The sequence below is a fragment of the Callospermophilus lateralis genome, chromosome 4 (assembly GCF_048772815.1).
Source record: "Callospermophilus lateralis isolate mCalLat2 chromosome 4, mCalLat2.hap1, whole genome shotgun sequence".
NCBI lineage: Eukaryota > Metazoa > Chordata > Mammalia > Rodentia > Sciuridae > Callospermophilus > Callospermophilus lateralis.
The window spans coordinates 87,945,532-87,962,964 of record NC_135308.1 but is presented as its reverse complement, the minus strand read 5'-3'; the positions used below and the strand labels follow the sequence as shown (position 1 = coordinate 87,962,964).

General features: G+C 37.1%; 1 protein-coding gene across 2 annotated transcripts in view; it reads right to left on the bottom strand.

The window, feature by feature from the left end:
• The window catches only part of Pde3a (phosphodiesterase 3A), a 308,184-nt gene extending 294,668 nt beyond the window's left edge, over positions 1-13,516 (bottom strand). For both annotated transcript variants that reach the window (XM_076854166.1, XM_076854167.1), the window contains exon 1: positions 12,554-13,516. In XM_076854166.1, coding sequence (XP_076710281.1) covers positions 12,554-13,516 — 963 coding nt within the window. The remainder of the gene's footprint in view (positions 1-12,553) is intronic.
• Between the last annotated feature and the right edge of the window lie 3,917 nt (positions 13,517-17,433).

Here is a 17,433-nt window from a genome sequence, read left to right as displayed (position 1 = left end):
GACTACTGCCTTAGCAACTACTAATAATTTAGGTCCTGTTTATCTAGCAAAAGCAATTCCAACTATAGCAAAAACAAATCACTGAGAGTAGAAACAGTCACTATTCAAGATAATACAGACACAGCACTATATCCCAAACAAAAAATGTAAAAGATTTTGCTTCTAAACTTTTTATAAAAATGTCTAATAAATTCAGAAATGGCTTGATTACATTTTGATTTTTCAAATTAATTGATAACTCCTTCATTTGTCAATTATTTTTCAAATACAAAAACATTTGTTTTTAAATAATTTATTCAAAAAACTCTAAACTCTCAAAGTTGTCAGTAACAGCAATTTTTCTAGAAAATCTACTGTAAGACAAGAAGACATCTACAAAAAGAAACTAGTTGCCATAAGATAGTAACTTTTTTCCTAAACATTGTTCTTGTAATTTATCTAAGTTCATGACAATCTGCATAACAACTCAAAAGAAACATCTCTGATTTCAGTAAGAAGATATGATAATATCTTCATTAAGACAGCAGTCTGTGTAGCTCAGTAGTACAGCACTTGCCTAGCATGCTTGAAGTCCTGGGTTCAATCCTCAGCACTGCAAGAAGAATTGGAGGAAAAAAAAAAATACAGCAACAAAATGTTTTCCATTGACAAAAATGTTTTATTTTAACAAAGCAAGTTCTGTTAAAAACTAAAGGTACCACTAAGCAATTCAGTGAGAGTTTCTGTCTCTAAATAAAATACAAAATAAGACTAGAGGTGTGGCTTAGTGGTTGAGTGCCCCTGAGTTCAATCGTTAGTACAAAAAAAAAAACTAAGCGTACCCTCCCAAAAAAATGACTGGATAATTATGAATGTAATGCACTCCACTATTGTCATGTATGCAAGAAATAAATTTTTTAAAAACATGACTGGATAAACTAAAATTTTCTTTTCAATAAAAACTTACAAACTGGTTTTTTTTTTGTTGTTGTTGTTGTTTTTGTTGTTTTTTTTAGCTCATCCTGACTTGAAATTATGCTACCAAACTTCACACTGCAACTGGATGACATTTTTAAATAAGCCGATTTCACAGTGTCTTCTCTGGGAGCAACCATCTCAAGATACGTTTTGTAACTGATCACAATTAGAAAGTAAAATAGGGGCTGCGGATATAGCTCAGAGGTATAATGAGGGTGGATACCATGAAAAGGTCCTAGGTTTGATTCACAGCCCACACAAAAAAAGAAAAATGATAAAAATAAAATGGTATTTACCTTACATTTGACTTTTCAGGAGAAACAGATTTTGAGTAAAAAAAAAAAAAAAAAAAAAAAAAACTCTTTCAAAACAATGCAGACAAAAAGTGTGAAAAAAGCCCAGCTGGGTGTGATGGTGCAGGCCTATGCTGAGGCAGGAGGATCATGAGTTCAAAGCCAGGCACTAAACAACTCAGTTGAGACCCCGTCTCTAAATAAAATACAAAATAGGGCTCATAAAATACAAAATCAGGCTCCAGATGTGGCTTAGTGGCCCAGTGCCCCTGAGTTCACTCCCTGGTACAAAAAAAAAAAAAAAAAAAAAGTAAAACAATAATAATAACAGAACACTTCAAATCTTTGTGTCAATGATGAGAGAAAATGAAGTCAGTTTATTCTATTAGTGAAAAGTGGGGAAAAAATTGATCTTTTTTCCTAAAAAACTGGACCCTAATTTCAAAGATCTTCCTAAAGTTTATGCTACAATGATCTTGGTAGCCTTGGTTATTTACAGTTGACATGAACTAAAAATAAATATCTAGGACTCATGTTGAACTTGAAATTTCTTACCAGTAAGGAATAGGCCAAATTTAACCCCTTTAGAATATATATAAGAAAAATGTTTTAAAAAGTAACAAAAATTCAAGCAGACATATTAAAACTCTAAATTCACACATTTATTGATAGTTTATTTCCTTTTATCTCTAAACAGAAATTTCCTCAATCTATTAAATCCCCAAGTTTTCAATTTCAAAAATATTTCAATGAAATTGAAACAAGTTCATTAAAATAGGTTGGAAATCATAATTTAGAACTTATCTATATTATTACATTGATATTAATGATTGTTAATATTATTATAATTATCATATGATATTACATTAATTTTTTTTAGGTGTTCCCTATCTAGGATGATGGGACATATGGGTTCAATGAATTCAGTCACTATGCAATATCAGGGCACTGGGAAGATAAATATTTCAGGTTAACAGTCACTTATTTCTTTCCCATCCATTTATCCTGCCAGGTAGCCAGCACCTACAAAGAGTAATGCACTGGGCCAAAATTTTTCTTTAAAAAATGACTGAATCAAGAAGGTTCAAAAATGTGATTTCTTTTGTAATGAAAACTGTCATGAAGCCCAGCACAGTGGCACAGATCTGTAATCCCTGAGGTTCAGGAGGCTGAGGCAAGAGAATCACGAGTTCAAAGCCAACCTCAGCAAAAGCAAGGCACTAAGCAACTCAGTGAGACCCTTTCTCTAAATAAGATGCAATATAGGACTGGGGATTGGCTTAGTGGTCGAGTGCCCAGGTTCAATCACTGGTACCAAAAAAAAAAATAAAAAAACCCAAAACAACAAAAAACCTATCATGATCTGATCTTCAGTTCCAGAACCTAGAAAGCAAATTTTCAACACACCAAATTCTCAATGTTCAACAGGCCTTGCCCAAATTTTGGGAGACTGTTGGCAAGACCGGACTCTGAAATACTAACTCCCCAAAGGGGGTGATTCGTACACAAGAACAAAACACTGCCTCCCTCCTAAGGAGTATTTCATAAGAGGACCTTTAAATTGGTCCTCTGAAACATTTAAGATAAAAATGAAAATCTATTTCCTTTGTGTTCATACCAGCTTAAACATGTGCTAAGGATGCTCCCTCCACATGGCAGGACATCAGTTTGCCAAAAAAATTAAACATTCCCCCAAAACAATATTCCTACAACTTCACACTTCTGAAGCTTACTGAAGTGGGTCACACATAGAGAGGGTAAACACTTGCCACAAACACAGCATGATTATTCAGTTAATTCAACTTACTTCAGAAGATGGAAATTTTTACTAAAATCCTATTAACCCCAAACCACAAAGCTTCTTGTATAAAACTATTTCTATATTCTTACAAGGTACTCTGTAGGACAGAAAGACATTCCTTTAATTTTTGAACACACTCTGCAGAAGAATATATTAGATAAAAAGAACATGAAATAAAATGGACAGGAGAGGGAGGAGGAGAAGGAGAGAGGGAAAGGAGACTGGGTGAAAAAATTTATAAGATGAATAAATTTAAAGCAACTTCAAAATTAGCCAGGGCAAATGACTAGTTACATTCAAGTACAAACTCTTTCAAGTAATATTGAGTGTTACAATGGCAGTAACAGTGAGCTTCAGTGAGCTCTTTCAAGAAGTCTAAAATAAGTCAGCTTCACTGGAAGTGAACCAGAGCCCATATTACTTTATTATATCCAAATGTGCTATTTTGTAGACCATTACTTTATTGCCTTTGGGAACTTTATAGATTATTTCCTAAATGATATGTGAAAATCTATGCATCCTATTATTTTTATTCTGTAATACAATGATAATTAATATGCCTTGTCCAAAAGTCACTATAAGTATCCTATATAGATACAAACCACTATACACAAAATTAATGCCTGATTTTTAAAAACTCAACCTATGAGCAGGCATGGTGGCACATACCTAAAATCCCAGAGTCTCAGGAGACTGAGGCAGGAGGATTGCAACTTCAAGGCCAACCTGGGCGATTTAGCAAAGCCCCATACAACTTAGTAAAATCCTATTTCAAAAAATAAAAGGACTGGGGATATAGCTTAGAGGTAAACCACCAGTGGGTTCAACCCACAGTACTGGGGAGAAAAAAAAATCAACCTATTTATCTATCCATATAAAAGAACATTCCATGCAATAAAAACTTTTTTTTTGTCCTGAGCTTTGAACCCATGTGCTTTACCCCTGAGCTACATCACCAGTCCTTTTATGTTTCTATTTTGAAACAACATCTTGCTAAATTGACCTGGATTGGCCTGAACTTTCTATCATCATGCCTCAGCCTCCCAAATTTCTGGAATTACAGTTGTGCACCACTACGCCCAGCTTCTCATTAATGCTTGATGTAACAGTGGAACCACACCTACAAACAATAAATTCATAGAGTTTGAGAAATGATAGGAGGAACACGACATTAATTATTTCTAGTCTATATTACCTGAATCAGTCTGAAATCACAGCCTGCAGGCTAAACTGAGAAAATGGCTCCAAAAGTCACCTAATCTGAATACTGAGCTAAGAAATTCCACACTGGCCAAATCTCCAATCCTTTCTATATACAAAATGGAAGCATTTTCAACTTCCTTCTATGGAGGTGGTGTTTACATAAGCAAAGGTGAGGAAATCATCAGCCCTTCACAGGCACTGCTATAATTTTCATCCATTAAAGCTTCAGACAGGCTTGTCACTTTAGTTTCCTAAGTTACAAAGATAACACCCTGCACTACAAACATAAGCACTTTCATTACCAAAGAGACATTAGATAAACTAATTATAGACTAATTACCATGAACATGTGATGTGTTCACACTGCACATAAGCAATCCCCGTTACCTACAAGACTATGAAAGACAAATTCATAATGAACTGGAAATATTGATACTGTATTAAAATCAGATAAACATAAAAATTCATTAGTGACTGCACTGTGTCCCCTCCAATGAAAATAATGATTTTTTAAAAAATACGTAAAGTAATGCAAAATGAAGGAAACAGGGAAGAGGGGCTTGCCAACCAACTGTTGAAGTAGTACAAAAATGAGGTATGAAGATCAAACTCTGAAAGATTCTTTATTAAATCTACAGACTTTCCACTATAACTGAAGAGGTGACATTATTCAAGTATTTCACCATATTCAAAATGTGCAACAGCACCATCCAATATCAGAGCCATTAGCCACGTGTCTACTGGATGGCTAAAATGTGGCTACAACAAATTGAAATGTGTTCTAAGTGCAAAACATATATTTAGATCCAGTGCACAAAAACAAACTGTCTTTTTAAAACTGATTACAAGTTGATATAAATAAAGCATACTAATATAAATTACACCTGTTTTCACTTTTTCGTGTTACTATTAGAAAATGCAAAATTAAATATGTGTTTTGGGTAGTACTAAATTTCTATTGAACTGTTTTCACCAAAGCCACTGGGTGACACTGTTTCTCCACCAAATTGATACAACCAAGGCAATTTCCTGGCAGGGGAAAAAAAAAAAAAAAAAGATCACACAGGCATACACATATGTGCACATACCCCAACACACACACAAAAAAAATGTTCATCTCATAACCACTCATTTTCTTAGGATGGAAAGACACAAGTTCCCTTAAGTACTTGTATTACTCTATTAGAGACTGGGGCTATACTTGAAAATATTCGTAATCATTCATAACTTCCTTAATAATATGTGACAGTTCTAATAAAATCGAACATGCAGAGGTTGTTTAGTTTGAGACTTTTCCCAAATAACTTTCTATCCTCTAAACAGCAATGCTCTTCATGACCTCCTTCAATATTACATTCTATTTGCTTACATCTTAATGGATTTCTGAGGAACTAGGCAAAATAATTTTGGTGAACACATGTAATAAAATGTTTTTGCTAACAAAGAAATGTTTTACTGATTTGGGACTTATTTTTTGCCTTGAATTTGAAATCCCAAACATCTTCAAATTAATTAATTGAAATACTAATATGAACAAACAAAAAATTCGCGCTGCCACTGAACACTTTTGTGTGATGAGATAAAAGACCCCACAAAGTTAGACTTCTGAATGCACTCAGTATTTATTGAAAGAACTAAGTTGAGAATAATACATCCCATAGGCTACTTGGTACTATTTGACTCATTGCAAAGGCAAAAAGACTTTGTGATCTAATATTCCATCTGATTACTCGGTCCCCCAATTCTGAATGAGAAAGTCACACATGACACCAAGGCTTCAAACTGTCAGCCTGACTTCCTTCTTGACGGTTCCCTCCTCAGCATACTCAAATGAAAGAGAATGATACAGTTGTGCAGAAAACGTCTTGTAATGTTGTATAAAGACTTCTTCAGGATGTATTTATAGTACATGTACAAAATTAATTTCCACCACAAAGAAAAAATTCCCATGTCTCGCATGCCAAGTTGCTCAATATCTAAACCATTTTAGATGTGGGGATGAACTTCCAAAAAACTATGACACCATAGGCATTTTCCCCATAAAATGAACAAACAAAGTTCTACATATACTCTCAAAGAAGGAAGGAATGGTCCTGAGTGCAGGTTAAAAACCCACCCTAAGTCATTATGTGTATTCATTCCTCCATCTACTGCTTCCAGGGGCATTTAGATCTTTTGCGTGATTTCCCTTCTTCTTTTGATGCCTCATTATCCTGGATAAACTCTAAACCCTGGAGAGAGAGATGCTGTGTCATATCTGTACAATTTTTGTGGTATTTAGCACAAGGTGTAATGCACAGATAAAATGTGTTATTTTGACATCTGACTGACTGATCGACCAAAGGCCTTTACAGGTGACATTAAGTGTAATGTCCTCATTTAAAAACAGCATATTTTCAATGAACAAGTATAGCCAACTAATCTGGGGGAGGGTTTGAAATACTGGGGATTGAGCTCAGGACCTTGCATATGCTAGGGCAAGGACTCTACCTCTGAGCTACATCTCCAGCCCTTTTACCTTGTGAGACAGGGTCTCACTAAGTTGCTAAAGCTGGCCTCCAATTAATTTGCCATCTTCCCACCTCAATCTCCCACATAGCTGGGATTACAGTGGTGTGTGACCTCACCTGGCCCAACTAATATTTTTGGCAACAGTTATACAACAAATCTTCCTTTGAACTACACCTTAGATACATCTTTCAGATTTTTTTTTCCTCCATCATCAATTATTTGTATATTGAGAATGGCCCAAACCTCCATTCTCAATTCAAAGTTAGAATAATTCCCAAGGGTATCCTTACTTTATATACACACATACACCCTCATTTTTAAAAACGCTCACAATACTTCAAGTATATATAACCATATATGTATACTGTCTCTCTAAAGAAATAATGTTCATTGGAATATTAGCAGAATATATCTTTAGTACAAAAATATGGAGATTTTTGGACTTTCTGAGATTTTTGGAAATTCTTCATAATTATTTGATAGAACTTTGTTAAACACATGAATGTAGAATTTAAGCATAAATTGAGTTTTCAATGTGTATTTGAGGGCTTTTTTTAGAAGATATGATTATCAATACCACACAGAGAGGAGGAAGGAGGAAGACTCCACGGATCAGGAGACACACAGGAATTAAGTAAGGAAGTCATCATAAACATGGAAAGTTAGGCATCGTTTCATAAAGCTAAAGAAACATTCCCCATGACCCAATGCAAAGACACAGTTTCAACATGTCAAAATCTCGTAGGATACTCCATAATACAATACTTGCATTGATCATCTTCTTATATCCAAGATGATACATTTCATAACATTTTCTGAAAAATATAGCTCCCACCCTAATCCCAGAATACACTCAATTTTTTTATAGATTATATAACACAAGTTTTCAATGAAATCAAAAGACTCTACTGGGCTGTTATGGACACAAACAGTATTAGCTGAAAATCCTAAAATATAAAGTACTTAAAAATATAGTCATAATTTGGTACTTTGTAAACACCCTACTTTAGTGTAATAAATGTGAAGATATTCAAAATAGAAGTGAAATTGGATTTGGTGAGGTTTTTATTCAAGTAGAGTCCTGAAGAGATTATTTTCAGAGCTGAATTTCCTAATAGAATACTACAAATTCACACAAATGTCACTACAGATATAATGAATGTTTTTTCATGCCAATGTCACTCACCCTTGCCTACCTGCACCCCCTCCCCTGACTTTTCAAAATGTATTTCATACACAGAGTCAGTGTTCTGGTTGTTTATTTAATTAACATGACAGCCCAGCATACACAGCATTTCTTTCAGTTCTACAGTTTTAACTTTTTACACTTCAGACTCAATACAGAAAAAGTAAAATGACTGTTTTCACTCCTTCCAACCTCTGTAAATTTATATAGATTCACTGACTATTTCTGTCAGTTAAAAAAGTTTTTCAGTATGCCTTAAATATCTGTATTCACAAATAAAATCATGATTTAAAAAAAATTACAGAAAAACAAAACATTCTTTTCCCTCACCTTTCCTGGGAGATATGAAAAATCTTGTTTTTCCTTTTTGATATTTTAAGAATTTAACATTAATTTTAATTCTGTCACCAAGTCATAAATAATCAACATTGCTCTTTATAACCCCATAAGATGAATACTGCTATGGAAATGACAGAAGCTACAATTTAAAGTCCATGATTATTTCTGAAATTTATTCAATTTGAGATATACAATATATTGCAGTGTATTTAGGAATTTAAAATATAATGTATTCTAGATGTTCAGAAAAAAAATTCTGTAGTTTGTATCTATAAAAGTGAGTTGTACCTTTTACCAATGACATAAAGCCCACCATATCCCTACCATCCAGTGTCTGCCATCAAAAACCATACTCTTTCTATTTTTGTTTTGTTTGCTTTTTTACTTGAAAATGTCTTCCCCAGATCAAAAATTTGATTCTTTTGATAACAAAACCAACTTATGTTTCCACATAATACATTAATGTATGCTGAAGATGTTTAATTAACAGCTTAGATAAACAGCCACAGGAAACAATCTGGGTTTTTAATTACATAATATAAAGCATGTATCTGTACATTTCTGACTGAAGTTTTGCCCATCACAAAGAGTTTTATCATTAAGTGATTTAAATGCATTCATGGACAGAGTCACATGCCTTGTATTTATGTGAAACCACAGGTAAAAATATGAAATTTTTCTTAATGTAACTAAAATTGCATTTGGTTTGGAATCTTTCAAAAGTGAATGAGAAAAGTGGTCATAGTAATTACAGAGGAACAACATATATATTGTATGATACAAAGAGAACAGACATCCCTCATTACAGTTTCCAAATGTTAACTAAAATTTTACATTGAAAATAATATTTGTTAATCATGCATTAATCATATTTATTAATTATTAGTACCTAATAACTCAACAAATTCTAGGTACCTCTGTATGTTCCAGTGTTTACAGGGTTACAGTGGCATCTTGATCTCAGGTATATCTTACCTGCTCTCAAATGTAAAAATCCACTTAGAATATATACACCACAGGGGGTGGATGCTGGACTTAACACTGCCAGTCTAGAAAGTACAGTTAGACACAATCATCTACAGAATCAGCCTCAGTCTGGACGATACTGGGCTGGTAAGACTTAACTATAAGCCACAGAGACGCTATAAACTTACTTATTTATTGAAAGTGAAGAAATGTTCACTTGCATCCTCGCATATCAACCAATTCCTGATTAATTTTGTGACCAAGAACTAAACCTATTTTCTTTCTCGCTTGAGAACATCTTTTTATCACCCTGCTGCAAAACTTAATTCTACATGTAACATCTACACTATAGACTTAGTCAATCTACAGACTTAAAGTTCTGGAAGGAAGGGAATAAGGTGGGGTGGGGTATACTTGTTAGTTGTTTGGTCTTATGAGAATTTTATCAGATATTCTCTCTGTCTTTTAAGGATTGAAAAACACTGAAGAGAGCATTCATAAGCAAACATCCACCGTCATCCATCGTAAGAAAAAAATGCTGAAATTCTCTCACCTTTAAACTTCACAATGAGCAATCTCTGAATAAATTCTCAGGAGGCCTCTGTGCTTACACTATTTAAAATTCACTTGTTACCATACTGAATCTCACCATTAGTGTATATCCACAACACTGGGATTCTAATTAGAATAAGATATATTCCATGCTTGTATAAATATATCAAATGTAGTTATACATGACAATAGAATGCAAAGAATAAAGTTTTTTTTAAATCACTTGTTGCTTATGAGTATTGTCTTGACTTGAGAGTAGATGTTCTTTCAAAAAAGAACTATTTGGTAGCATTCAGGAAAGTGTTTTATATTTGTTTTATAATTATTTTGAATGCTAACTTCATAAAGTATGCAAATGACAGTGGTACACTTTGCACCCTTCATCAGAAGTTTGTTTCCTTATGATAAAACAGATAAGCCATTTACTATATAGCTCCTGAACTTTTCACACAGTTAACTATGAGATATCGCCTTCATAATACACCATCCCATGTTAGTTCCCACCCACTCCCCACAATTATACTTAGCAACAACTTTAATAGGTCATATATAAAACTAGTCCTCAGTGACTGGCACACTCACCCATGCCCTCATTAAAACTTCAAGGATCTAAATTTCTGCTAAAAGTAATCTTATTTTACCCTCAGTCATGTGAAATAGTCTCTCATTTTAGAACACTGTTAATAAACACAGCCTTTAAAAAACCAGTAACCCAAGAAATTCATCAAAATACATAACAAATATGCATTTTTCAAAAGCATTAATCAGCAAAACATTTTAAAATGCCATACTCTGTTATTTTATATAAATTTACAGATTATTCCAATTCTCATCTGCTAATTTAAACCAGAGAAAAACCAATGAAAATCTATGAGTTAATTAACATGACTAGGCCATTCACCTGAACCTTATCTTAAATCCATTCTTAACTCCCTCAGAAGTTAACGAGAAACTTAAGAAATTTAATTTTAGAGACTAAATAATATTAATTTAGGGTCAGGTTTTTTATGCATAAGTCCAGTTTTTTTTCTTAGAAATTATGGTTCAATTTTATAAGAACCACAATCAAATTTCCCTATAAGTTAAAGAAGAGCATATTCTAAACACATTTAAACCAGCGATGTCTTCATTTAAGAGACATTTTCTCCTGTACCTGTGAAAACAAATCAAATTGTGTTTTTACTCTAATTAGTTTACCCATAAATAGGTATGTTATTTTATTCCAAAGTTCTCCAAATTTTTACCCAAACTAAGTATCCATCAGTGGCCTATTTTTTCCTTTACTCTTAGAGTAAGCTTAAGTCCAAGAATATTTACTTTATCTAAACAAAAAGCTAAATAAGTACATTTGTTTTAAAATAAACACAAGAGATTATGATGCTGTCCTTCACTTTCCTAAATAATGTCAACCAAACACAGATCTCTGTAATCAACTCCCTTTCAGAAACAAACTAGTTACCCACAGCATATGGTGACTTCTACTTCTTAGAAATACTTAAATGATTACCCACAGAATAACCTAAAAAGAAAAAGCTTGCTGTATGTTAGGATATTCTTGAACTCCTTGAAGTTGTCCTAATGGTGTCATACAGGTAGGCATAAATTTAAGTAGGAAAAGCATAAATTTCCATCTGCTGTACATTACCAGCTTTCCACCCTCTTCATCAAGTGTCAAATCTCCTTCAAGTACAGAATTGAACAAGTATGGCTTTTCAGGTATAATTTGTATTTTAAATTGGAATTTGTTCTATGACACCATTTATAGCAATGATTCTATGGACTTAAAAAATTTAATGATAGTAAGAAAACTCATTCCCCAAACTGACTAAACTTTTATTCACACCTTCATTTATAATTCTAGATTCTTCCACCTCCTCCTTTATGAACAATATATAAAGATCACCAGCAATCTTAGAAATATCCTCCTGAATAAATATTTTCTGTAAAACAGGCATAGGTCCATTTAAATTTCTAACTATCCACTTAATTATGTAAATACCCAAGAAAAATGTTATTTTTACTTAACAATAACAGCACAATTTACAATTTCGAACCATTCTGAAGTTCAGGCATTATTCCCCAAATTTGAAGTTTATGTTTAAAATACAAAACACACTGACATAACATAATGCACGTCAATGAATTATATTTAAAAACCAATTGGGCACCATCAAATGCATTCTCTCCAAATAAAACTTCCTGCAAAAGCAAAGTGTGTATCAATACCTCACCTTCAAGGATGCTTCGTTTTGCTGTAGAATCTTTTTTCTTACTGGTTTTGTAAATGTTTGCCTGTCTACTTTATAAGAAATTTATTTAAAAAAAAAAAGAAAAGAAAGAAATCTAAGAAAACCTATGTGTTGAAAATCGCCCACTACTTAAAAAAAAAAAAAAAACTAATTATAAAATTTCTGCTAAGGGAAAAAGGACAGAGTAAAGTTATAGGGAAGCCGAACACCAGGTGTAGTATATTTGCAAAGTTGGCCCAGCTGTGAAAGACGGTGCAAACGCCCTTTAGTTTTGTTACTTCTTCGTGTTTCTGTTGTTCAGATTATAAAATACTCCGAGAAAAGAGAAAGAAAAACAAAACCCCAATATGCTTGTTTCTTACTAAGTCTAAACTTATAGCACTTTCCTAGGCTAGCTTCCTTTTAATTGCCAACGCCCGGTTTCCCTTCAGTTTGCGCCGCTTCCCAAGAGTTTGAAGTTTCCCCGAGAGCAAAGAAAGGAGCGGCCAGTGCTTACCTGATCCCTTGGTATACAGGGCAGAGAGGTCCTTCGATGAGACTTGCTGCTGCAGCCCGACATCTCGGCGGACACCACGGAGCTGGACCGCCTCCTCCTCTTAAACACCGGGATATCTTCCTTGGTCCCAGCAATTAGCTGGGACCCAAAATGCTCCTTCGGAGCCGCCCCCGAGGACTGCGGTAAGATCTGCTCCACGTACCTGGCCAGAAGGATCCCCAATATGCCGGCCAAATATGCCAGGTAAGGTCTCCAGGCGACCTTGAACCTCTCCAAGGAAATGAGGGACACGGTCCTGACCGCGCTAGTCAAAGCGATCATGAGGACACCCAGTCTCAGCCTCAGCACCAGCCATGTCGCGGCGGCCAAGCAGCTGAGCACCACCCCCGCGGCCGGGAGCGAGAGTAAGTGATCCTCCCCGACGCCCAGCCCAATCTGGACAAGCGCTTCCCCCCCGCAGCAGGCGGCCAGCAGCGCGACGGCCAGAGGCAAGCGCACCCCGGCGCGCAGGAGGTACAAGCCCATCCAGAAGAAGGCACACAGGAGACTGAAGAGTAGTGCCGAGGGCTGCAGCCAAGGGCTGAGCGGCGCGCCGCCCCCGGCAACACCTCCCCGAGGGCCAGGGAAGACGCCCCCTTCAGCTCCCGGGACAGCTTCCTCCTCCTCCTCGGTTGCTGCCGCCTCCTTACTCTCCTCCAGCTCACCGCCGATCTCCCCGCGGACCAGCCTCACCATCAGAGCCAGCAGAAAGGAAAGAGATCCCGCGCACAGAGCCGAGGAAAGTTTCCGGGAGCGCCGGAGCGGCTGCAGCACCAGGTCTCCCCAGCAGCCGCCGCAGCCCGAGCCCTGAGGCAAAGGGGGATCCGCACGACGGTGGCAGTCCGGGCCAGCTACCGGGGCTTGACTCACCCAGCCGTGGCCCGGCTCGTCCCTCTTTCGGGCGGCCTCGCTGGCAACTGCCATGGTGTGCCTTCTTCACCGAATCCCCACCGACGCCCCCACCCCTCAACACAGGAGCGTGCACACGCCCTTCCCAGTCCCACCCTCGGAATCCCTTCTTCTCCCCAGGCCCACAATCCACTGAAAGTTTCAGCTTTCGAATAACTCCAGGAGAACGCTAGATGCTCCAAAGGGACTTCTTCAAGTTAATCAGGCTTTGACTTTTCGCTCTTTGAATAGCTTTTGAAAATCCTCTGCTCCACCCCCAACCCCGACTTATATACTCAAAGGGCTCTTGCTACTTCGGGATTTTAAAAATTGCCCAATGCATCCCGCGCACCCGGGCGGCTGACGCTGGAGGAGCCGGGGGCGCAGGGCGAGCACGGGGCCATTCCCGGCACAGCTCCGCGCTGCGCTGCTGCGCGCCGGGCCAGAGGCTGATGGAGGTCTCTCTCCTCTTTCCGCAGCTCTTTCTCTATCACTCTTTCTTTCTCCTGGGTCGATCCTCCCCGGCTCGGCCCCGGGACGCGAATCGCCATTCCCTGGGACTGAAAGCAAAGCCTCCTCCGCGTCTGTCGGTCCAGTTCATGGCAAAGTGTGGAAAAAAAACTGGGAAAGAGGCTGAGAAATAATCAAGAAGTTGCTAAGTCCCGTCGGAGAGAGACAGACCGAGACTCTGGCGGCTGCGGCAGGAGAAAGGAGGGAGGGAGAGCGATCGAGCTGGAAAGGAAGGGAGGGTGAAAGGAAAGGGAGGGTGAGAAGAGAGAATGAGATTTGCTTTTTTCCCCCTTTCTTTTTGGTACAAGGTTGGTGATGATTTGCAGTTTTGCAGAAGGGAAACGAGTGGATATGACTGCTTAAAACTGTATTTAAACGGGCAACTGGAGTGATCGACAATTCCGCTTTCTTTCTTTAAGGCAACTCCCTAGGAAAGCTTTCTCAGCCGAGCTCCCGCCCCTCCCCCGGAGGAGGCGCTGCTCTCAGCTTGATTGCTCCTTTTCCCGGAGCTGGGCCCTTACTACTTACAAGCTAGAGAAGGGGCTGCTGTGGCTGCTCTGGCCGGTCCACCACGCAGCTCAGGGCAGCCAGCGGATGAGAGGGTCTGGGTCTGGCACTGAGACTAAGCTTTCTAGGACACTGAGGGGGTGGGGGATGAGGATTGTGCTTGGCTACTTGACAAGCAATGGGAGCCAACATACTTGCTACTGTCATTGAAAATGACACCTACAGCTACTGTCTTGATTTAAAGATGCTAGTAAGTTCTCAAGTACAACAGCAAGTCAGTTTCAGGTGACATTGTAATGCTTTGGCTGCTCCTGCTGAGAGATCTATTTTCAACAGAGAAGTCAAGCCTGTCCTTTTGATTCAAATGATGGAAGAATCTCACAGTTACCTAGACAATGCACCATAGCATTAGAAAGAAGGGGAAGGGATATCATATATTTAAAAAAAAAAAAATGTGTAACTTTAGAAAAATCCAAGGTATAAATATTAACAGTTTTCACTCTTAATAATAAAATTGCACTATTAATGCCCGCTATATAGCCTCAAGAAGGAATACAGAGGACTGGGGGTGTAGCTCAGTGGTAGGGTTCTTGCCTAGCATGCCTAAGGCCCTAGCTTCAATTTCCAGCACAAAAAAAAAAAAAAAAAAAAACTTACAGAGTTCAGAAGCCCAGATAGTGAAATATAACATCTATAACATCTACAATGAAGATTAAACTTATGAAAAAAAATAATCAGGACCTTAGTTAAGGATGTTCATTTACTATGGTATATAGTATTTGAGAAACTAAAGTAGTTTTAAATAATTCAATATCTGTTCAATGAAATAAAAAAAAAACCTCCAGTGTTCCTTGGGAACTGATTTCTTCTTAAAAGTGTCCACAATTGTTCAATTTTAATATGGCTATCTCAGATGTCATTTGCTCTCACTAATATTAATAATAAAACAATTTTGTCTTAATTATCTTGGCATTCCAGGTTAAAGTGTGTTTGGCCTGGAGTATTTGGATAATTGGTTCAAAATGCCACTGTATTTTATGTGTAGAGATGAAGACTTGAAAAATGCCAAAAGGAGGCACTTGAAATAAAATTAATTCATGGAGGCAGGGGAAGAAGATGGCATAGTTTTAGACTTAGCTTCATGGAAAACTGTGTGTTGTAGTGAGAGGCAGGTATTCATATTAATATTATGACATAAATGGATAGACAGGGGTTGTGATAATACAGCTTCTCTGTGTCACGTGTCCAGAACTGTGCTACCACACAGGAGTACAAGTTGGGCAGCTAGTCAGTGGCAGTGGCACCATCTGTCTAATAATTAAGGAAACAGGAATAGCAATGTCTTTGCCAAAGACAAATGAGCCCCCTAGCATGCACACATACTTTCATGAGTTTCCTTTTTAGACATATGATTCATATGCCAGATCCTACCTGGGACACTTCAGAGTGCAAAACCTTGATTGGAAAATCATGCTAATATCTCTTGGCATCAAAAACAGCACAATGAATTGAAAAAAAAAAAAACTGTAGAACTCTGGGCATACATCAAGGTTAGAAAATCACAGTGAGGGGGATTTTAGAACATTTCCATTTTCTCTGTCCTCTAACTCCACAATTATCTCCCTTCTACAGAAAAGATAACATCATCACAAAATCTGAACTCTGGAAAGTAGATTTTTTTTTAACAACTTTTTAAAAGTTGTAATAGAAAAGAAACAAAAAAGCCATTATCTAATAGCAACAAAGCACGAATACTAGGTCTGTATGTTAATGACACATTGGAGCTGCTCAATAGTATGACAGAAGCAATGTCCTGACCACTGGTTCCCCTTCCATTTTTCAAAACTTTGATTTAAGTTATTTCTTTCACCAGAAGCATAGAAGGTAGATTTTTCTCCCTGTTACCATCCAGAAACCAAAGGGAAGTGAACAAAAACAAAGACACAGAAAGCTACAGCCTGTGCTAACTGAACAAAGTGACCTACAATGAACATTTAGCATAGCATCTTAATGAAATAAGCCATGATGTCTACAGTATACATTCAGCAATCATGCATGAATACTTTAAGACAGTGACATAACAGAAAAAGAATAAGGAAAATATGCAGGTGGAAAAAGAAAGGGCAGAAACAATAGAAAGAAAAATTCGACTTTGACTTGATGAACTCTCCACTTAGCCAAATCTGGTTAATGTGGTTTTATTAGTAAAGGAGATACAAAATACAACAAATCTAACTACAAATCCTTTGCACTTTGTCAAATACAATTACTCTTAAGGTAAAACTGTTGTAAAATTTTAAAAAGTTTAATGTATGAATTGCCAATATCATTGTAATGTCATGTGTAGCTAATAAAAAAAAAAAAAGTTTACTCCCCCCACCCCACCTTGGGCTGGGGTGGTAGCTCAGTGGTAGAGTGCTTGCCTAGCATGTGTGAGGCACTGGGTTCAATCCTCAGCACTGCATATGAATAAATAAAATAAAGGTCCATTGACAACCACACAAATATTTTTTTAAAAAGGTTACTCTCATTAACATGGATTCACTCATTCTCCACTACCCACCTGACCTCTACACTCTTTTTTCTGAAAGATACCTAAAAGAGAATGCATCTAAAAATTCTTCCACTTCTAAGTCCTTCCTTCTAATCTCTTCCACCTACACACCCAAACTCTTTCTCCTCAGTGTTTTCTCATCTGGTAAGGAACATAACCACCTACCTCAAGCCCCAAGTAGGACATTGCCCTTGATTCACTCCTGATTATCTTGGTTAATTCTTCCATGCTATTAGCAAATCCACTGGATTCTCCCTCTACAGTATATCCTGATTCCATTTACTTTTCACCACCGATCTCATAATAACCAATCCAGAAATCCATCGTCATCTCTAATCATGACAATCACAATAACAAATTGGTCCTGCCCTGCTTGTAATTG